This window comes from Schistocerca serialis, chromosome 7, assembly GCF_023864345.2.
Source record: "Schistocerca serialis cubense isolate TAMUIC-IGC-003099 chromosome 7, iqSchSeri2.2, whole genome shotgun sequence".
Lineage (NCBI taxonomy): Eukaryota > Metazoa > Arthropoda > Insecta > Orthoptera > Acrididae > Schistocerca > Schistocerca serialis.
Window position 1 is genome coordinate 181438832 of NC_064644.1, and position 23059 is coordinate 181461890.

Genomic DNA, 23059 nt, shown 5'->3' on the forward strand with positions numbered 1-23059 from the left:
ACAGTCGCTCTTGTCGTCAGCAGGACAATAAACTTTTTGTAGACTTGGACATTCATGGCAACGTGATCCCATTCCAGCTCGATACCGGAGCTGCAGTTTCATTGATCAATAACGACACGTACAAACAACTGGGGACACCTCCGTTGCGTGCCGCAAATGTTAAGTTAAATAGTTATTCAGGTCAGAAGATCCCTGTGTTAGGACAGTGCAGCCTTCCTGCAACATACAAGGGACAAACGAAACTTGTGTCATTTTACGTACTTCGTTCTTCTTCTGCAGTGAACTTGTTTGGTTTAGATTTATTTCAGTTGTTTAACTTGTCAATAGTCAATCAGGTCCTCTCAGTGAACCAGACTGTGCCTTCAGACAGTGTTTCTCGTCTGTGTGAAGAATTTGCAAACATTTTTGCACCGGGCCTTGGTTGCGCTAAGAACTATGAAGCACATTTGGAACTGAAAGTAAACGCGCAACCGAAATTTTTCAGAGCGCGCAATGTTCCCCACGCATTGCGTGATGAAGTCGCAAGAACATTACACGATTTGGAATCACAAGGTGTGATTGAACGTGTGCAGGCTTCTCTCTGGGCATCACCCTTAGTCATTTTGCCAAAACCTTCCGGAAAATTGAGACTTTGTGTGGACTTCAAAGCTACAGTGAATCGACAACTAATGATTGCAACTTTTCCGTTACCCCACCCGGACGATCTTTTTGACAAACTGTGCCCGGGTAAATATTTTTCGAAGTTGGACATAGCAGATGCGTACTTGCAAATACCGGTGGACGAAGAATCCCAGCGAGTTTTGGTGGTTAACACGCATCTTGGTTTGTACAGATTCAAAATACTACCATTCGGGTGTGCATCCGCCCCTGCATTGTTTCAGCAGTATCTGCAAACTGTTTGTGCGTCGGTCCCTACTGCAGCAAACTATCTGGACGATATTGTGATCTCCGGAAAGTCAGAAGAAGAACATTTAGCCAATCTCCGAACATTATTTCAGGTCTTGCGACAAAATGGTCTTCGCTTGCGGAAGGACAAATGTGTGTTTTTTGCTCGTGACTTACCATATCTGGGCCATGTACTCAATGCCCAAGGCACACATCCCAGTCCAGAGCACCTACGTGCCATACAAGACTTACCTTCGCCGCAGAATTTGAAGCAGCTACAGAGTGTGCTGGGCAAAATCAATTATTACCACCGCTATATGCGCCATGCCTCTTCCATTTCAGCTCCGCTGCATCGCTTACGCCGTAAAGGTGTTCCGTTCGTCTGGACGACGGAATGCGAACGCGCCTTTCGCCAGTTGAAATCGGCGTTGCTTTCTAATACTTGCCTTACGCCATTCGATCCCCAGAAACCCCTTTTGTTGATGGTAGATGCATCGGATTTCGGGACCGGTGTTGTGCTTGCGCACAAAGATGGATCGCATGATCGCCCTATTGCTTTTACGTCCAAATTGCTCTCGTCCGCGCAACAAAATTATTCACAGATCGAGAAAGAAGCGTTGGCTCTCGTATTTGGTGTCACAAAGTTTCATGATTTCTTGTATGGTCGTCACTTTACCACCATCATCACAGACCACAAACCTTTGACATCGCTTTTTCATCTGAACAAGCCTGTACCTCCTCGTACAGCGCATAAATTCATTCGCTGGTCTATTTTCCTCTCGCAGTACCGCTACTATATCTTGTATCGGTCCACTGCTAAGCACGGAAACGCCGATGCGTTGTCCCGTTTACCTGTTGCTGAGGATAGAGCATTCGCTTCCTCCGAACTTGCTTGCATGTTCATTGATGCGGAAACCGATGACGTGGTCGAATCGTTTCCGATTGATTTTCGTCGTGTAGCTACAGCCACAGCTGCTGACCCTGTCCTTGCTACCGTTCTGCGTTTTGTTGCTATGCAATGGCCCTTGTCAAAGTCACGGATCGGGGATCCGTTGGTTCGCCGAATTTTTGCTCACAAGGAGAGACTTTTTGTATGACGTGGTGTTTTGCTGTTGCGTTCTGATAATGATCAGTCCAGGGTCGTGGTACCACGTTCGTTACAGTCCTCTGTCTTACAGCTTCTCCACCAAGGACATTGGGGTATAGTGAGAACGAAACAACTTGCTCGTCAGCACTGTACTTGGTTCGGAATCGCTGCTGCGATTACGAATATGTGCTCTTCTTGCCTGGCATGTGCCGAACAACAATCCGCACCACCGCGGAAATTCGTTGCATGGCCGAAAGCCACTTCTCCTTGGCAACGCTCACACATCGATTTTGCTGGTCCCTTCTGGAATGCTCGATGGTTGGTTCTGGTCGATTCCTTCAGTAATTTTCCTTTTGTTGTCCGGATGTCTTCCGCGACGTCATCTGCCACCATCCAAGCGTTATCCGCTATCTTTTGCATTGAAGGTCTTCCGCAGACTATTGTTTCCGACAATGGCCCACAATTCATGTCCGCAGAATTTCAGTCATTCTGCAAGGCCAATGGTATTCAACATGACATCCGCGCCGTTTTCGCCTCAGTCAAACGGTGCCGCTGAACGATTGGTCCGGACTTTCAAGTCACAGATGTTGAAGTTGAAAGAGTCGCATTCTCGGGAGGACGCGTTATTGCTCTTCTTGTCCTCGTATCGCTCTCAGCCCCGAGATGGTCGCTCGCCGGCTGAGTTGCTCCACGGTCGTCCTCATCGAACCTTGATGTCTTCGCTGCATCCGCCGCATCAGGTTCCTGTGCAGCGGCAGACAACTGCTTTTGCTCCAGGCGACGTTGTCTCTTATCGCAACTATCGCGGTTCACAGCGTTGGCTCGCAGGGCGCAATCTTCGGTGCCTCGGCCGCGCTATGTATTTGGTTTTGGGGGCCTGTGGTGAGGTGCGTCGGCATCTCAATCAGCTGCGCCTCTGTCGTCGCACGGGTTCTGCCGCTCTTCGTCTGCTTTCAGTGACGGTGCCGTCCGGTCAGCGCCCTGGGGACCCATCTACTGGCTCGCCTCATCCCCAGGTGTTACCGACGCTGCCTTCCATTTTGCCCCATGGCGACGCGCCGCCGCCGCCGCCTGTTCTCCCGCCGGCGCCGCCCTCAGTGGGCGCGTCGCTGCTGCCGCCGGGCGCCTCCCTGGGTCACGCGCCGCCGATCGCTTCCCGTGACCAGCTGTCCTCCGACATGGACCTCTTGCCCGCTCCGGACCAAATGTCGTCTTCGCCCGTCGGCTGCCCCGACCAGATGGAGATCGACTCTTCGGCCCCTCCTGTCTCTTTCCGGGCGCATACACCGCATGTTGGCGTGCACCCTGGACTAGGTTTTCAGGCGTTTCCTAGCTCCCCTCGGACCGAATGGCCGGGTGCGGGTGGCACAGCCTCGTCTGTTGTTAGGCTCCCCACCTCGTCGCATACGTCAACATGGGGTCCTCCCCACGGCGGGCGGAAGCCTTATAACACAACCGTTCGCCGATTTGCGGGGGAGGAATGTGGTGTCACCGCCAGACACCACACTTGCTAAGTGGTAGCCTTTAAATCGGCCGCGGTCCATTAGTATAGGTCGGACCCGCGTGTCGCCACTATCAGCGATTGCATACCGAGCGCCGCCACACGGCAGGTCTAGAGAGACTTACTAGCACTCGCCCCAGTTGTACAGCCGACTTAGACAGGAATGCTTCACTGACAAATACGCTCTCATTTGCCGAGACGATAGTTAGCATAGCCTTCAGCTACGTCATTTGCTACGACCTAGCAAGGCGCCATTACCAGTGTATATTGAAATGGAGATTATATCTGTACAAGAGCGATGTACACCGATTATGGATTAAAGTTAAGTATTACAAGATTTTCGTACTTTATTGCAATTCTCAAGACATTGTCCTGTTCCAGACATCACGCCAGCCTGCGTGAGCTTATAGCGTGCATTTCGGCCTCCTCTAACAACACGGTGTTGGCACTTCTGCCAACACTTCACATTTATTAACTGGTGCAGTAAAACACCAAGAATAACCAGCACTCCAGCAGCTACAGCGCCGCCCTGGCGTGCACTGACTGCCACCGCCATTAGGACGTTCCTTATTTTCCCACCAAAATTTTTCATTTCGAAATATTTTATGCTCATTTTTAAATGTTTTCTCTTTGGTTACATCTACTATGGGAAAAATTCATCTGAGTGGGATGACACCCTTGTCGACTAGAGTGACATGTTTTAATATCGGAATTTTAGATTTCGTAATTTTTCGTTAGTGTAATAGGTAGTAATGACCGGATAAAATGAAAATTAAACGCCTTTTTATTTCTTAGGATCCGTTTAATGTTTTCTTTTCAGTGATTCTTTCTTGCCATCTAGTTACAGTTTACGATGTTCTTGAACGCAACAAAATACAAATTCTTTTTGCGCCACGTCTACAGTCAATAGTACGTCTAAATCTTGCATTAATTTAATCCAACGTTTCTGCATAGTCATAAACAACTTACAAGTCCTTAATTACCCCTTTACCACCCAAAACTGAGATGCTGCTCATCCCTGTCGAAGGGCATTCTTGAATAAAATTAGTGTTCATGATCTTCAGGCAAGAGAACAGACCTCTGCTCTTGATTGACACGAAGTCGCTAATGTATTCTCTGAAATGAAGATGAGAGTGCATTTCGAAAAGGAAATTAGCGAATTAAAACCACTAATAAATGGTAATTAGAATAACACTAAACTCAGTGCACTCAAGTCGGCCGGGGTTATAGTGCTTCGATCTCAGCAAAATTTTATATATATATATAACAGAGGGAAACGTTCCACGTGTGAAAAATATATCTAAAAACAAAGATGCTGTAACTTACCAAACGAAAGCGTTGGTATGTTGATAGAGACAATAACAAACACAAACACACACAGCAATTTCAAGCTTTCGCAACCCACGGTTGCTTCATCAGAAAAGAGGGAAGGAGAGGGAAAGACGAAACGATGTGGGTTTTACGGGAGAGGGTAAGGATTCATTCCAGTCCCGGGAGCGGAAAGACTTACCTTAGGGGGAAAAAGAGACAGGTATACACTCGCAAACACACACACATATCCATCCGCACATATACAGACACAAGCAGACATATGTAAACGCCAATATCTCTGCTGGTGTCTGTATATGTGCGGATGGATATGTGTGTGTGTTTGCGAGTGTACACCTGTCCCTTTTTCCCCCTAAGGTAAGTTTTTCCGCTCCCGGGACTGGAATGACTCCTTACCCTCTCCCTTAAAACCCACATCCTTTCGTCTTTCCCTCTCCTTCCCTCTTTCCTGATGAAGCAACCGTGGGTTGCGAAAGCTTGAAATTGGTGTGTGTGTTTGTGTTTGTTATCGTCTCTATCAACATACCAACGCTTTCGTTTGGTAAGTCACTGCATCTTTGTTTATATATATACTTATACCCCCCCCCCCCCCCCATGAACCATGGACCTTGCCGTTGGTGGGGAGGCTTGCGTGCCTCAGCGATACAGATAGCCGTACCGTAGGTGCAACCACAACGGAGGGGTATCTGTTGAGAGGCCAGACAAACGTGTGGTTCCTGAAGAGGGGCAGCAGCCTTTTCAGTAGTTGCAAGGGCAACAGTCTGGATGATTGACTGATCTGGCCTTGTAACAATAACCGAAACGGCCTTGCTGTGCCAGTACTGCGAATGGCTGAAAGCAAGGGGAAACTACAGCCGTAATTTTTCCCGAGGGCATGCAGCTTTACTGTATGATTACATGATGATGGCGTCCTCTTGGGTAGAATATTCCGAAGGTAAAATAGTCCCCCATTCGGATCTCCGGGCGGGGACTACTCAAGAGGATGTCGTTATCAGGAGAAAGAAAACTGGCGTTCTACGGATCGGAGCGTGGAATGTCAGATCCCTTAATCGGGCAGGTAGGTTAGAAAATTTAAAAAGGGAAATGGATAGGTTGAAGTTAGATATTGTGGGAATTAGTGAAGTTCGGTGGCAGGAGGAACAAGACTTCTGGTCAGGTGACTACAGGGTTATAAACACAAAATCAAATAGGGGTAATGCAGGAGTAGGTTTAATAATGAATAGGAAAATAGGAATGCAGGTAAGCTACTACAAACAGCATAGTGAACGCATTATTGTGGCCAAGATAGATACGAAGCCCACACCTACTACAGTAGTACAAGTTTATATGCCAACTAGCTCTGCAGATGATGAAGAAATTGAAGAAATGTATGATGAAATAAAAGAAATTATTCAGATTGTGAAGGGAGACGAAAATTTAATAGTCATGGGTGACTGGAATTCGAGTGTAGGAAAAGGGAGAGAAGGAAACATATTAGGTGAATATGGATTGGGGGACAGAAATGAAAGAGGAAGCCGCCTGGTAGAATTTTGCACAGAGCACAACATAATCATAACTAACACTTGGTTTAAGAATCATGAAAGAAGGTTGTACACATGAAAGAACCCTGGAGATACTAAAAGGTATCAGATACATTATATAATGGTAAGACAGAGATTTAGGAACCAGGTTTTAAATTGTAAGACATTTCCAGGGGCAGATGTGGACTCTGACCACAATCTATTGGTTATGACCTGTAGATTAAAACTGAAGAAACTGCAAAAAGGTGGGAATTTAAGGAGATGGGACCTGGATAAACTGAAAGAACCAGAATTGTACAGAGATTCAGGGAGAGCATAAGGGAGCAATTGACAGGAATGGGGGAAATACATACAGTAGAAGAAGAATGGGTAGCTTTGAACGATGAAGTAGTGAAGGCAGCAGAGGATCAAGTAGGTAAAAAGACGAGGGCTAGTAGAAATCCTTGGGTAACAGAAGAAATATTGAATTTAATTGATGAAAGGAGAAAATATAAAAATGCAGTAAGTGAAACAGGCAAAAAGGAATACAAACGTCTCAAAAATGAGATCGACAGGAAGTGCAAAATGGCTAAGCAGGGATGGCTAGAGGACAAATGTAAGGATGTAGAGGCCTATCTCACTAGGGGTAAGATAGATACCGCCTACAGGAAAATTAAAGAGACCTTTGGAGATAAGAGAACGACTTGTATGAATATCAAGAGCTCAGATGGAAACCCAGTTCTAAGCAAAGAAGGGAAAGCAGAAAGGTGGAAGGAGTATATAGAGGGTCTATACAAGGGCGATGTACTTGAGGACAATATTATGGAAATAGAAGAGGATGTAGATGAAGATGAAATGGGAGGTATGATACTGCGTGAAGAGTTTGACAGAGCACTGAAAGACCTGAGTCGAAACAAAGCCCCCGGAGTAGACAATATTCCATTGGAACTACTGACGGCCGTGGGAGAGCCAGTCCTGACAAAACTCTACTATCTGGTGAGGAAGATGCATGAGACAGGCGAAATACCCTCAGACTTCAAGAAGAATATAATAATTCCAATCCCAAAGAAAGCAGGTGTTGACAGATGTGAAAATTACCGAACTATCAGCTTAATAAGTCACAGCTGCAAAACACTAACACGAATTCTTTACAGACGAATGGAAAAACTAGTAGAAGCCAACCTCGGGGAAGATCAGTTTGGATTCCGTAGAAACACTGGAACACGTGAGGCAATACTGACCTTACGACTTATCTTAGAAGAAAGATTAAGGAAAGGCAAACCTACGTTTCTAGCATTTGTAGACTTAGAGAAAGCTTTTGACAATGTTGACTGGTATACTCTCTTTCAAATTCTAAAGGTGGCAGGGGTAAAATACAGGGAGCGAAAGACTATTTACAATTTGTACAGAAACCAGATGGCAGTTATAAGAGTCGAGGGACATGAAAGGGAAGCAGTGGTTGGGAAGGGAGTAAGACAGGGTTGTAGCCTCTCCCCGATGTTGTTCAATCTGTATATTGAGCAAGCAGTAAAGGAAACAAAAGAAAAATTCGGAGTAGGTATTAAAATTCATGGAGAAGAAATAAAAACTTTGAGGTTCGCCGATGACATTGTAATTCTGTCAGAGACAGCAAAGGACTTGGAAGAGCAGTTGAATGGAATGGACAGTGTCTTGAAAGGAGGATATAAGATGAACATCAACAAAAGCAAAACAAGAATAATGGAATGTAGCCTAATTAAGTCGGGTGATGCTGAGGGAATTAGATTAGGAAATGAGGCACTTAAAGTAGGAAAGGAGTTTTGCTATTTGGGGAGCAAAATAACTGATGATGGTCGAAGTAGAGAGGATATAAAATGTAGGCTGGCAATGGCAAGGAAATCGTTTCTGAAGAAGAGAAATTTGTTAACATCCAGTATTGATTTAAGTGTCAGGAAGTCATTTCTGAAAGTATTCGTATGGAGTGTAGCCATGTATGGAAGTGAAACATGGACGATAAATAGTTTGGACAAGAAGAGAATAGAAGCTTTCGAAATGTGGTGCTACAGAAGAATGCTGAAGATTAGATGGGTAGATCACATAACTAATGAGGAAGTATTGAATAGGATTGGGGAGAAGAGAAGTTTGTGGCACAACTTGACCAGAAGAAGGGATCGGTTGGTAGGACATGTTCTGAGGCATTAAGGGATCACCAATTTAGTATTGGAGGGCAGCGTGGAGAGTAAAAATCGTAGAGGGAGACCAAGAGATGAATACACTAAGCAGATTCAGAAGGATGTAGGTTGCAGTAGGTACTGGGAGATGAAAAAGCTTGCACAGGATAGAGTAGCATGGAGAGCTGCATCAAACCAGTCTCAGGACTGAAGACCACAACAACAACAACAACACATACTTATGTCGAAAAATAAGGGACACCCTAACCGCCAAGCAGCAGAGCTGCTTATTCGCTGCTGCAGTATCGGCTATTTTTGGTGTTTTACTGTCCCTGTTAATATGTATGTCGATAAAACAGATATCGCACTATACTAATTTGGAAACGGTTTACCGAATGACCTCGTAAAATTCCGCATTAAAAATCATTTTGTTTGCAACGCTAAACAAACTGACGCTTATCGTCGACACTGAATGTCTCATGAAATATCGACACGAGCCATATTTGCTTGGGTTGATTCCAGTGACACACGGCAGGAACGAGACTGTAGATGGTTGCTGAAACATCACAGAAAATACGCCTGAACGACTTAGGAGGGAGGGTCGGCATAAAATGTTACAGACTACACTGAAGCTTATGTAAGGGAGGAATGAGAAGGTTCTTCACAGAATTGCCGAGGAAATGAATGTTGGGAAGAAACTAGAAGAAAGTACAGCGTTAGTTAGGACATTAGGGATTAGCTTCCATCAGTACCTAACCGGTCGGAGAACTGATGTTCCAAACAGGATGCTAGACCTCCTGGGACGTCAGTGGGCCCAACGACAGCCAGAGCTGCGCCCCCTGGCTGCCAGCTATACTCACGTCGTCAGTGAGGATCTCCTTGCCGCGGTCGACGAGGTCGCTGGCCTCCTGCGCCCTGAGGAAGGCCGCCAGCTCCTGGGAGTCGTTGGTCTGCAGGCCGAGCAGCGCGCCCAGTCGGAAGGCCATGTCGCGGGCGTTGGGGAAGATCCCCCACGGTGACACCGACTGCCCGTTCTGGATGATCACCCCGCGGAACAGACCTGCGCGTACGTCCGACTTCTAAGGCAGGCGCAGCTTCAGCCCGAAAGACATAGTAAAAATTATCCCTGCAACCCACATCGGAAGTCAGCACATGTCGAAGCAAATTTGTTATCTCGACACCAAACTTAACCTCAACTAGCTGCAACGAAACAGAGAGAGGAACGCGAGTGAAAAGAGAAACCACATCAAAACTGACTAAAATATCAGAGTCTGATAACAAATTTGTTTCCACATGTGCTGACTTCCACTTAATCTTTATTCAATGGTCAGCACTACGAACAGACTGATGGAGTTGCAATGGGAAGCCCGTTGTCACCTATTGTGGCCAATTTGTTTATGGAGGACTTTGAGGAACGTGCATTGGAGTCAGCGACCTTGAAACCTGCCTGTTTTTTCGGATATGTAGACGATACGTTTGTTGTTTGGCCTCATGGTAGCGAGAATTTAAACCGGTTTTTGGAACATCTGAATTCAATCCACCCGAATATTCAGTTCACTATGAAGGTGGAAAAGAATGGATGCCTTCCCTTCCTTGATGTGTTGGTCAGAAGGAAGACTGATGGTACGTTGGGACATTCTGTATATAGGAAGCCTACTCACACTGACTTGTATCTGCGAGCTGATAGTTGTCACCATCCAGCTGAGCGTGAAGGAGTACTTCGCACCTTGGTTCACAGGGCCCACGTTATCTCAGACCCTGAAAGTTTGGCAGCTGAGCTATCACATCTCGAAGTCACCTTTCGTCAGAATGGTTATAGTGAGAGGCAGATCAAACGTGCGCCGCGCCATCAGCCTTCTGTGCAACGGGTGAGTGACGATAGCAACGCAGTGGCACCTAAGTCTACGGCCTTTTTACCTTACGCAGGAAGCATTTCCAGCAGGATTGCCCGTATTTTGCGGAAATATGATGTGAAACGTGTTTTTCGATCACCTTCTAAGATTAAGGACCTGTTGGCGTCCGTAAAAGATTATCTTGGTTTGCGTAAGGCTGGGGTCCATCGTATTCCTTGCAGTTGTGGCACGTCACATATTGGTCAGACAATCGGGACTGTGGAAGACCGGTGTATTGAACATAAGCGTCACACACGCTTACAACAGCCGAGCAAATCCGCTATTGCAGAACATTGCCTTGACACCGGTCATCCTATGGAATACAACAACACGGAGATTCTGGCTTGCACGTCCAGCTATTGGGATAGTGTTATTAAGGAAGCTGTTGAAATCAAACTATCAAGCAACCTTATTAACAGAGATGGTGGATTTTGTTTAAATGCTGCTTGGAATCCGGCTCTGTCCCTCATCAAAATACAGAGGGACAGAATTAGTGCTACCTCACCTGTTGATTAATAGCAACTAACTATAGATATTTCTGATGTTGGTTATCTTTGTTTGTGTTGCCACTTGTTCTGCGTGTGCTGTCTTCCTTGTTTCTCCTCTGTGAACCGAGGTATTAAATTTCCTTGCACATTTCTTCTTCCTTGCATTTATGCCTTGAGAATGGCAGGGTGTGCTCCTGTCGAAATATCGGTGGTGTTCGACGACGTCAACCGGCAGCAAACCCGTAAGTTATTTGAACATTCAATTCGCCGGGAAAAGTTAAGGTCTCGAAAGCTCTCTTGACTGCTTCCTAAGGGACAATCGCCATTCCTTCCAAACTATGTAAGCATAGACCAAATGTGGCTCCAGGAAAAACAAAGCTCGCAGACATTTTGAAAAATTTTTCTTTGTTTGGATGCAAACCACGCGGAACGAAACATTTTCGTAAATACTGATGTCTTAATTTGTCGTAGTACGACTGAATGTATTTTCATAGCATCTTCAAAAGAAGAGTAACTGTTGCCGAAAGAACAGATACCATAGATGAACGTGCAGCTTTTCTGGAATAAATGATTATGAATCGAAACCCTCAGCTGCCGATAGGTGTTGTTGATATATCTCAATGGGGACAGCTGAAAATGTGTGACGCGAACCCGGGATCTCCTACTTACATGGCAGACGCTCTATCCATTTGTCGGCAGCTGCGGGTTTTGATTCATAATCATTTATTCTAGAGAATCTGCAAGGTCATCATGGTATCTGTTCTTTAGGCAACAGTTACTTTCTTCATATACAGTTAAAGGCTACCCGGCCATTGACCTTCGTCTGTGTGAATGAGCACAGGTTTCCCGAACACTTACGGGAATCGTCACCTTAGCTGGCGCGAGTAATGAGTGAATGGGCAAATATCTATTACGAACATTACGAATGTAGATTGCGGACATTTGGGAATGTGGGTCTCACGAGAAGCGTGCGAGGGATAAGTCCCTGAAGTCGCGCTATCCATCTGTGTCCTCGGTGGCTATACCCATTGAGGTATATCAGCAACAGCGGTCGGCAGCTAAAGGTTTCGATTCATAATCATTTATTCAAAAGAGGCAGTTTCTCGTTCGTTGTGGATCAAATATGTACAAGACTGAAGGCGCTGGATAACGGTATCAGCTTGCCTGTAGAAACACAAGTTGTATCATATTTCTAGTAACTATAAAAATTAGTAAACAAGGAATAACACTGGAATTTCAATAACAGTTCATGCAAATATACATGAGTTTTCATCACACTACCTTTCAAATCTAATATGTACGAAATAATACGAATAGTGTTGAAATAATATAAATTATTAGATGAGCGGGACTCAATCCAGCGATCCACCCATTACTGAGTTTGGACGCTAAGGACATAACCGCCGCCAGTCTGTTGTCAACTTCTCTTGTGATTTTCTCGAAATGGCCTAACTAGTATGTCTTACTACTTGCACATTGTGTTGTCCTAATGGACTATTAAAGGTGTACAAAGTTTGAAGTAAATATGTGATCCGAACGTCGCGGCCTTCCATTGTTACTTGCGCCAAAGCGACTGAAGATACAGGGGGGAAAAAACGTAAATTAGTTACAAACTACTGCGTGAACACACTTTCTTCAATACGTAAATGTCACTACAGATATTCGGATTTAGGTTATATCATGTTCGATATGCCTGTCATCACTGGCGATTATGTGGCGCAGGAGAATAGCGAAATTCTGCATGACCAGCTGAAGTGTCGGAACATAGATGCTGTCGATGACCTCCTGAATGGCTGTTTCGGGCACAGAAGTGGCTTTTGGGTTGTTGCTGCACACCTTGTCTTTAATATAGTCCCACAAAAGTGAGTCGCATGTATTCAGATCCGGAGAATTAGGTGGCCAATCGAGGCCCATGCTAGACCGCGTTCTGGCTCTGGGGTGAGCCAGAGTGCGGTCGCCAAAGTACTTCTCCAGACATCAAACCGTCACCTGCTTCGAGGGGTCGTGCTCCGTCTTGCATAAACCATTGCAACGGTCACTTTGGATAATGAGAATGAAATCATCTTCCAAAACCTTCACTCACTGTTCGAGAGTCAGGGAATATTGCACCGATTATTCCGTGACTGGATATTGCACATCACACAGTCACCCTTTGAAGGTGAAGAGACTCCTCGATCGCGAAATGCGGATTCTCAGTCCTCCAAATGCGCCAATTTTGCTCATTGACGAACCCATCCAAATGAAAGTGGACTTCGTCGCTAAACCAACCCATAATGTCCATACTAATTCCCATCACGTCCCGCGGCCAACCGTGCAGTTTGAACGTCCTAACCTAAACCGTTAAGGATCTATAACTTTTTGATTTCATATAGTTCTATAATTGTCACCCTGTATTACTCGCGAGCGTAAATCTTGATAGTCCCAACATTTACTTGTAGACGAAAAGTGATTCTGTGTTCGATGTTTAGAAATCAGGTGCGAAGTATCGTGGTTCAGTATTTTAAATTGTGTTCCATTTATATAGAGAACGCCAAAAGTAACTTGTGCATTTCTGCAATTTAATTTAATCTGTAGATATTGCAGCCATGGGTGAGATCTTACCGCAAACTTCTCTTTCTTTTGAACTGGTTGAAGTGGCCGTTGATTGAGGTGAAGTTCCTTTTTTATTATGGTATCTTTTCTCGACATGGATTATCTCAGGGGTTGAATTTATTTAATGGCATCATCTGAGAGACAATTCCCCAGTTACGGTTCCTTAAGTACTACCTGATACCCTGTTTAAATGTGCGCGACTGGGATAAAGGGGCCCTGTGATCTATCGAGTTACAGGAACACTGATATAATGAATTGGTTTATGCTATTGATTTGTGGATAAGGTGCAACTCAGGTACCTTCGCTTAAATTACAAGTAACTGTTTTAAGATGTTATGGCATGCCTGGTAATTGCGTTTTTTCTTAAACCTAATTGTTTCTTTACACCTGTCTAAATGTGCGAAAGGTCTGTTTAGACCTGTGGTGAATGTAAATAATTCTTACATCAACTTCTGGACGAAGTTTTTCAGGGGTGAGTCTGTTAACTTCTTTCGTCAGATATTGGTTTGCTGTTCTGGTGCTGTAATTAAGTTGTTGACTGCAATATAACGCTTCTAATCGGAATTTTGTCAGCTACTTGTTCTGAATTAATTGAACTCTGAGGCACAGAGATCCTTTTAAGAAAAAAATATTCTGATATTTAGGGCGTCTGATTTAGTTGTTAGTTATTTTAAACAACTCAGCATTTACCTTGTGAGTGTTTATAACCGAGTGTGCTCGGGTTACCAGTGTGTGCCTTGTATGAAATTATTAGTGTGAAATAAATTGTGAAACTTCATTATGCTGAGTGTAGGCTTGGCAGCTTACCACTCCCAGATCCCCGCATCCTCACCGTTTCACTCTGATACTAACCGTAATCTAAAAACTACCTCAACGTTATATAAGCATGCATCTTTGTATTTTAACCGTTGCACGATCGACAACTCGCGCCACGTCTCCTGGAACAGAATCTTTGGCGTGAAGGGGGACGTGGCACGTTTGCCGCAAATGTCATGGAGGCCGTTTCCCAGGAGAGGCAGTCAGTGAACCAACACGGACAGCGCAAGCATGCAAGACAACGGCCCATCTGTTTGTTCTACAGCCCGTGTGACTTGCAAGTTGACCTGGCGGAGCATCTTCCGGACACGAGAGACGTGCACCGGAAACGGGAGTGGACACATTATTCCTTTGGCCGACCGGGTCTGGAGGCGAGCGGTGGGTCGTCGTCATCCACAAGTCTCGTGGAGGCTCCAAGTCTTTCCACTGTTTGTCGTCGCACAGCGGCTTTGCATGCTCGGTGAGCTACATTTAGTTTGTTGCTTCGGTGTCGAGACCACAAGGCATTCGTAAAGACTGATCATCCGCCCCAGTGAGAGATGTGATAATTGTGGCTTTGCGCTTCCTGCACATTTTGGTGCCCTGCTTCTTCTATATCGAACTCAGTTCAGCCTCCGGTTGTTCCCTGTTCCTGCGTCTGGTCAGGATATTTGAGGAGCGTGTCACTCGTATCAGAACATAATAGCTTCTGTTTGGTACTTGTCATAGAGCTGTGATTTGATTGTGTTTTACAATTTTGGGGTTTTGTAAACTTCTTTTCTGTTCAATGTGTTATTAGTAAGGCCTTCCAATATACAGGGTGGTCCATTGATCGTCACCAGGCCAAATATCTCACGAAATAAGCGTCAAACGAAAAAACTACAAAGAATGAAACTTGTCTAGCTTGAAGGGGGAAACCAGATGGCGCTATGGTTGGCCCGCTAGGTGGCGCTGCCATAGGTCAAACGGATATCAACTGCGTTTTTTTTAAATAGTAACCCCCATTTTTTATTACATATACCTGTAGTACGCAAAGACATATGAATGTTTTAGTTGGACCACTTTTTTCGCTTTGTGACGAACAGTTGGTAACAGGTAGGTTTTTTAAATTAAAAATCACAAAGCGAAAAAAGTGCTCCAACTAAAACATTCATATATCTTTACGTACTACACGAATATGTAATAAAAAAATGCGGGTTCCTATTTTAAAAAACGCAGTTGATATTCGTTTGACCTATGGCAGCGCCATCTAGCGGGCTAACCATAGCGCCATCTGGTTTCCCCCTTTAAGCCAGACGAGTTTCGTTCTTCGTAGTTTTCTCGTTTGATGCGTATTTCGTGAGATATTTGGCCCAGTCACTATCAATGGACCACCCCCTCTATATATATATATATATATATATATATATATATATATATATATATATATATATATATATATATAGGGGCAAATCTTGTTGCATGTGTTTTGGTGGGTTACATCGTACTTCCAACTTCCAAGCCAAGCTTGTGTTTAGGTAGTTGAGGTTCACCAGCCAATCGTTCGGCCCTCCATCCACCTATGTTTTCTGTCCCGCGCCTGTGAAGTATTTACCGTTTCCACCTCGTGGCGTGATTTGAAGCTGAATCTCGGTTGGCCGCTCAACTTCTTTACTATCAGGTGTAAGTGGGTGTAGCAGCCTTGTCCAATCGCCCTATTATCTTTAAGTAACTTTTCACAGCTGTTTCGTCTACGCTGCCAGCGTGTAATCTGGTAACTGACGTTTTTTACTCGTTTTGCTTAAATATTAGTTCTCTGTTCATCAGCCTATCATTGTACGTTTTTGCCTGAGGTTTTTTCCCACTGGTCGCTTAGGAAAGGAGTGTGGTGAGCAGCGTATCAGGCCTGCCCTAAGTAATTTCTGATCCATTCATCCACACCACATTGTGCGAAGCATGGCGGCTTCATATCAAGCACCTTTAATTATTTTGGTTTCCTTTCAATGCAATCCTTTTTAGGAAAATTTGAATTATTTGTTCTATTTTGGTCAAATGCGTTCTAAAGATCTTATTGGCCTACTTGTTTTGAAGATTGTATGCTTAGAACCTTTAAAGAGGTTGTTATGTAACTTCATTTGATGAAATATTATCTTGCTTCTCTTATTGATTTTTTTCTGTAAATATTTCAACAATAATAACTAGTGACGCATACAAATGGCATACTTTTGGGAAGAGAATAACATTTGTTGTAAATTTAAACTTTCATACATCGTATTCCCATGAATGGCTTTTGGAGAGTTGAGAGCAATTATTTCATTTAACATTACAACCGGTTTGTTATTTGGTCTCACTGAAATATTTGCTAACATTGTTGGTCGATTTCAGCAGTTGTTCTTAAATTTTTATGTAATTATTGGGTTTGTCTTAGTATGTCAAGGTCCTGTTGACCTAATTGATAAAATCATTTATTCGGAGGAGCACTAATAAAATTCTTAATATCAATAATGTTCAATCCTTATTTTGCCCAGTCCTTCCACTCCCAGGCAACCTTATGCCAGTAATGCATGCCAATATTCCTATTGGTAAGTTCTGATTTAATCAAAGTTTCTATCTTCATTTTCGCACAAATAGCCACCTTGAAGAAATACACCCTCTGTAAACAGATAAGCTGGAAACCATTTCACGGGACAAGGAAATGGCTAGTGTAACGGTAAGCACCCAGGAATCTGAAGTTTGACTCGCAGAGGAAGGACTAGTAGTCTTATGCAGCTTGCTGAGCATCCTAATCAACATAGACAGTGATTAACTAAAAGCAGTGCGCTTTCAAAGTTTGTGAGGCAACGGGAGCAGGCATACCCGCAGACTGCGGAGAGGTGAAGTGGTGCGAGGCGGAGCAACCGCCGGCGCTCTGGCCTCCAATGGTGACCCTGGCGGGGTCGCCACCAAAGGCCGCAATGTTGCGCTGCACCCACTGCAGCGCCATCTGCTGGTCCTTGAGGCCTGCGTTGCCTGGTATCACCTCATCCTCCAAGCTCAGGAAACCTGTTGGCAGATGGCGACAGAAACTTTTTACATAAAACTGAAGGGAACTTCCTTTTCTTGAAAGATGTTGGACTGTACCAGTATAAACTCAACGTCTCAGAACATCAGTAATACAGACATAGACGAAAGGGATACTTTAGCGCACCAGACAATATCAGCATTGTTTTGGTCTTTTTTCAGCTCATTCGAGCTTTTTGCTGTCGAGGAGATGTCTCAAAATGCCACTACTCCTCACTTTACCACTTTGTCTCAGGATGATACTCAGTGATCCAGGATAAATCACCTGGGAACACACAACTGAACCATTCGTGGCCATTGGCAATCCTCTCAAGAAGATCACACACGTTTCTTCAATTGTGGTTCTGCTCAATTCTTAGGTTCTTTGGCACCATTTTGGCACAAACCTTTTGCATCTGCAAATCTTCAGTCAAAATCTGATATACAATGAAGGTATTTAAGCTTAACAGGTCTCCTATAATCAAATGGATCTAAGCACTATGGGACTTAACATCTGAGGTCATCAGCCCCTAGACTTAGAATTACTTAAACCTAACTAACCTAAGGACATCAGACACATCAATGCCCAAGGCAGGATTCGAACCTGCGACCATAGCAGCAGTGCAGTTCCGGACTGAAGCACCTAGAACCGCTCGGCCGCAAAGGTCGGCTGTCCTGTAATCCTTATCGATAAATGTTTGTCCAATCTCACAAGAGCACGCACATGTTCGTCTGTTTTTGAAATTGAAGGTCTCCCTAAACGAGTTTCATTTTCAACGTATTCTCTGCCTTCCAAAAATTATTTGTGACAGAGAAAAACTTTTGGTCTTGATGAAGAATGTTCCCATAAGCCTTATTCAACTTTTCAAAGGTCGCACTCGCGAATTTCCCTAGTTTAACAGAAAATTTGATTGCATAATGTTGCTCTAAATTCTGCTGTTCCATTTTCGTACATACAACAATAACACAACTTGACTGATGGTGCTCTGAAAAATCACGTGATGGCTGCATGGAGTTGAAATTCCGAGTGAGCATCTGGAAGGAGCGAACACACCAGTCTACACAAGTAGAACAACACAGCGTTCCCATATCGCTCGCAGTGTTGTCGGTCTCATTACTTTTGTCAGAACTGGCACAAAGCGGTGATGACAGTACAGTGGTGCACATGTGTCAGTTGACTGTATGGAATCACAGTAGTAAGGTCAGTCGACTTGGAGATGTGGCACAGTAGCGCTATCGTGTTTGGACGTTCTCAAGACCACACAGTAAATAAAGTTTTTCAGCTTGTTCTTGTTTCGAAGTGGACTGTCCAATACTGGGTTACAGTTTCAGAGTATTTACATTTCATTAGCAAGTAGATCGATTCCTACATAAAAAGATTACTTATTACTGGTTTAACACAAATTGCAGTCTAATGTGTAAAGAAGAAAGGGGCGAGTCCTCATTAGTTACAAATTTTCCTTATTGTTTCTCTCCTTATTTCTGACTCTTTGAAACAAACGTAATTATCGAATTTAAAGTGTCACACCACCTGTTCATACTGGGTACAGGAGAAACAGAGGAAAAACATTTATTCTATGTCCTTGAGTAATCACCGATAAGACATTACATATAAGTGAAGAAATGCTATCCACTTTCATTAACATGCAGAAAGCTTTAGATAATGTAAACTGGCTGGTAATCTTTTATGCCCTCAAAATTGAAGGAAGCTCAGGTACTGAAGTTTACAGGTGGACATCGTGAAGGAATCTGCATGCAGTACACATCTGGACTGAAATACCTCGAAAAACTCCAGTACTCAACAATGGAGAAACTCAAAATCAGCTGAGTGGAGGCATGTAATGTGGGCTAAGAAGTGGCGGCCAGCCAGTGTGGTCGAGCGGTCCTAGGCACTTCAGTCTGGAACCGCGTGACCGCTACAGTCGCAGGTTCGAATCCTGCCTCAGGTATGGATGTGTGTGATGTCCTTAGGTTGGTTAGGTTTAATTTAATTTAATTTTTTTTTAACAAGTAGCGACTTTGCTCCTTTTCAAATGTTGTGGGGCGTCGAGTGCACCGACAGACTGATGAGACATTTTACCAGAGTGTGTAGAAAATGTAGTTCAAGCCAGCCAGTTTTTTGGGAGTGTTTTTGCTGACCATGGCTTGAGTTTACTCATTCAGCTTACCATGAAATTCTATAATCAGAATGTTTATTGCAACTTTTTCGATGACCAAGTGCTGCCCTTTTTTCTGCGTCTTCATTATGAGAATGCTCGGGGCTCTCCATCTTCCGGTATGACGACAACCGTGTTAAGTAGGTTTCGCGCTTATGCTTACAATTTATGGAACACTCAGGAACACTACTGCAATTCGACTGACTCACTAACTCATCCAGTGTTAGTCCCATAGAAAAGATTGAAAAATGTGTGATGTTATTAAAGAAATTACTCATATTATTAAAGGACTCCGTCATCAGGCTACAAGTGGCCCATCGGGACCATCCGACCGCCGCGTCATCCTCAGATGAGGATGCGGATAGGAGGGGCCTGTGGTCAGCACACCGCTCTCCCGGCCGTTACGATGATTTTCTTAGACCACGGCCGCTGCTATTCGGTCGAGTAGCTCCTCAATTGGCATCACGAGGCTGAATGCACCCCAAAAAAAGGCAACAACGCATGGTGGCCCGGATGGTCACCCATTCAAGTGTCGGCCACGCCCGACAGCGCTTAACTTCGGTGATCTGACGGGAACTGGTGTATCCACTGCGGCAAGGCCGTTGCCCTCATCTTATTAAGGGAGAATAAAATTTAATTGGGACTAGAATTTAATAGTAGCAAGAGGAAGAGAAGGAAAAGTAGTAGACTGGAGAAATAGTAGTGGATTGATGGCAAAGAAATGGAACAGGAAGCGCAGGAGGCTGGTGGTGATAGGTTCCTATGGAACCAAACTGTTCAGGTCATCGGTCCCTAGTAGGTTTACACACTACTTAATCTAACTTACGATAAGGACAACACACACACCCATGCCCACGGGAGGAGTCGAACCTCTGATGGGGGGGAACCGCGCGAATTGTGGCAAGACACCTAGACCGCGCGGCTATCCCTCGTGGCAGCACAGGAAGGAGCTTTGAACAGAGGGTAATGTAATCATCGCTGTCACTTGGTTAAAGAATCATGAAAGATGGCTATATACGTGGAAGAGGCCAGGAAACGTGGAAGGTTTTAGACTGCTTATATAATGTTAAGATAGAGATCCCAGAACAAGATTTGAAACAGTAAGATTTTTCCAATGATAAAAGTGAGCTCTGACATAATTTATTGGTTATGAGGTGTACATTACCTGTAAAGAGTTTGTAAAAAGGTAGGAAATTAAGAAGATGTGATCTGGTTAAGTTTCTTTTTACTTATTTATTGGACTTCGGTTGCATGCAAACAGATAGTCCAAACACACAGTGTCTTAAAAGATAAAAAGCTGCAGGTCCTTGGTGAATGGTATAGAAACCGAAAATACAGTGTCATGGACAGTTCAAGCATAATAATACAGGCAGAAATACTTCGGCCCCTTACGATAACAGTCAGATTTCAAACACACAAAAACACCAGCACACCACACGCTTATACACGACTCGTGCCCACACTTAACAGCTACAGTTCAATTTACACTTTTAAAACCAGATCCATTGGTACTTCTTTATTTTTTGAGTCATCAGTCTTCTAACTGGTTTGACGCGGCCCACCAGGAATTTCTCTCCTGTGCCAACTTTTTCACCTCAGTGAAGCACTTGCAACCTATGCCCTCAATTACTTGCTGGATGTATTCCAATCTCTGTTTTCCTCTACAGTTTCTACCCTCTAATACCACGGAAGTTACTCCCTGATGTCTTAACAAATTTTATCGCCGGCCGTGGTGGCCGAGCGGTTCTAGGCGCTCAGTTCGGAACTGCGCGACTGCTACGGTCGCAGGTTCGAATCCTGCCTCGGGCATGGATGTGTGTGATGTCCTTAGGTTAGTTAGGTTTAAGTAGTTCTAAGTTCTAGGGGACTGATGACCACAGCTGTTAAGTTCCATAGTGCTCAGAGCCATTTGAACCATTTATTTTTTTTTTGTTCTACGATCCTGTCCCTTCCTCTTGTCACTGTTTTCCACACATTCCTTTCCCCACCGATTCTCCAGAGGACCTCCTCATTCCTTATCAGTCCACCTAATTTTCAACATTTTTCTGTAGGTTCACACCTCAAATGCTTCGATTCTCTTCTGTTCCGGTTTTCCCACAGTCCATGTTTCACTAGCATGCAATGCTGTGCTCCATACGCGCATTCTCAGAAATCTCTTCCTCAGATTAATGCCTGTATTTGACGTCCGTAGACTTCTATTGGCCAAGAATGCCCTCTTTACCAATGCTAGTTTCCTTTTTTATGTCCTCCATGCTCCGTCCGTCATGGGTTATTTTGATGCCCAGGTAGCAGATTTCGTTAATTTGATCTACTTCGTGATCACCAATCCTGATTGTAAATTTCTCGCTGTTCTCATTTCTGCTACTTCTCATTACTTTCGTCTTCCTTCGATTTAACCTCAGTCCATATTCTGCGCTCATTAGACTGTTAATTCCATTCAGCAGATCCTGTAAGTCTTCTTCATTTCCACTGACAATTGTCGTAAGGGAATCTTACCACTGATATTCTTTCACCCTGTAGTTTAATACCACTCTTGAACATTCTTTTATTTCCGTCATTACTCCTTTACTGTAAAAATAGTATACAGCCTTTTTAATCCGAGCACTTCGTGTTTGGTCTTCCGCTCTCATTGTTCACTCTTGGCTCACGTAGTTATTGTATATTTCCGTCTCCCCCTATTGCTTACTCCAGTTTTTCGCAGAATTTCGAACAACTTGCGCGATTTGATTCCTCTTTTTCAAGGTCGACAAATCCTATGAACGTGTCTTGATTTTTATTTAGACATTCTTCCGTTATCAGCCCCACACTCAGAATTGCCTCTCTGCTGCCGTTACCTTTCCCAAAGCCAAACCGACCGTTATCTAACACATCTTCAGTTTTCTTTTCCATGCTTCTGTACATCATTCTTGCCAGCAACTTGGATGCGTGAGCTGCTAACCTGATTGTGCGATATTTCTCGCACTTGTCGGCCCTTGAAACCATTGAAATTGTGTGGAAGATGTTTTTCCGTAAGTCAAATGGTATACCGCCAGATTCATACATTCCACACACCTATGTCGATAATTGTTGCCACTCCCAGCATTGATTTTAGAAATTCTGATGGAATCTTGTCTACCCTTCTGTCTTATTCGACCTTAAGTCTTCATAAGATCTTTTAAATTATGATTCTATTACTGGATAGCCTATTATATCTTCTTCCGTCACGTCATCAAACAAGTCTTCCCCCTCATACAGGCCTTCAGCGCACTCTTTTCACCTATCCGCTCTCTCCTCAGCAGTTTACAGTTGAATTCGCATTGTACTCTTAAAGTTACCACCCTTGCTTTCACGTACACTGAAGGTTATTTCGACTTTTCTGTATGATTAGTCAGTCCTTCCGATAATCATTTGTTTTTCGATTTATTCCCATTTTTCATGCAGCCATTTCGTCTTAGCTTCCTTGCACTTTCTATTTATTTTATTCCTAAGCGACTTTTATTTCTGTATTCCTGAATTTTCCTGAACATTTTTTTGCTTCCTTCTCTCATCAATTAACTGAAATTTTTCTTCTGTTACCCATAGTTTCTTCGCAGTTAGCTTCTTTGTACCCACGCTTTTCTTTTCGATTTCTGTGATTGCCGCTTTTGGAGATGTCAATTCATTCCTCTTCAACTGAAATGCCTATTAC

The 23059-nt window shown here is 44.0% G+C and overlaps 1 protein-coding gene and 1 pseudogene across 1 annotated transcript in view; both read right to left on the reverse strand.

Annotated features, from left to right (window-relative positions):
• The window catches only part of LOC126412532 (acetylcholinesterase-like), a 118554-nt gene that overhangs the window by 52571 nt on the left and 42924 nt on the right, over nt 1–23059 (reverse strand). Inside the window, exons 4-5 of the mRNA XM_050082174.1 lie at nt 17054–17239; nt 9312–9511 (exon numbers count right to left, since the gene is read on the reverse strand). Of these exons, the coding sequence (XP_049938131.1) occupies nt 9312–9511; nt 17054–17239 (386 nt within the window). The remainder of the gene's footprint in view (nt 1–9311; nt 9512–17053; nt 17240–23059) is intronic.
• Nucleotides 19882–19999, reverse strand: LOC126413460 (5S ribosomal RNA; annotated as a pseudogene).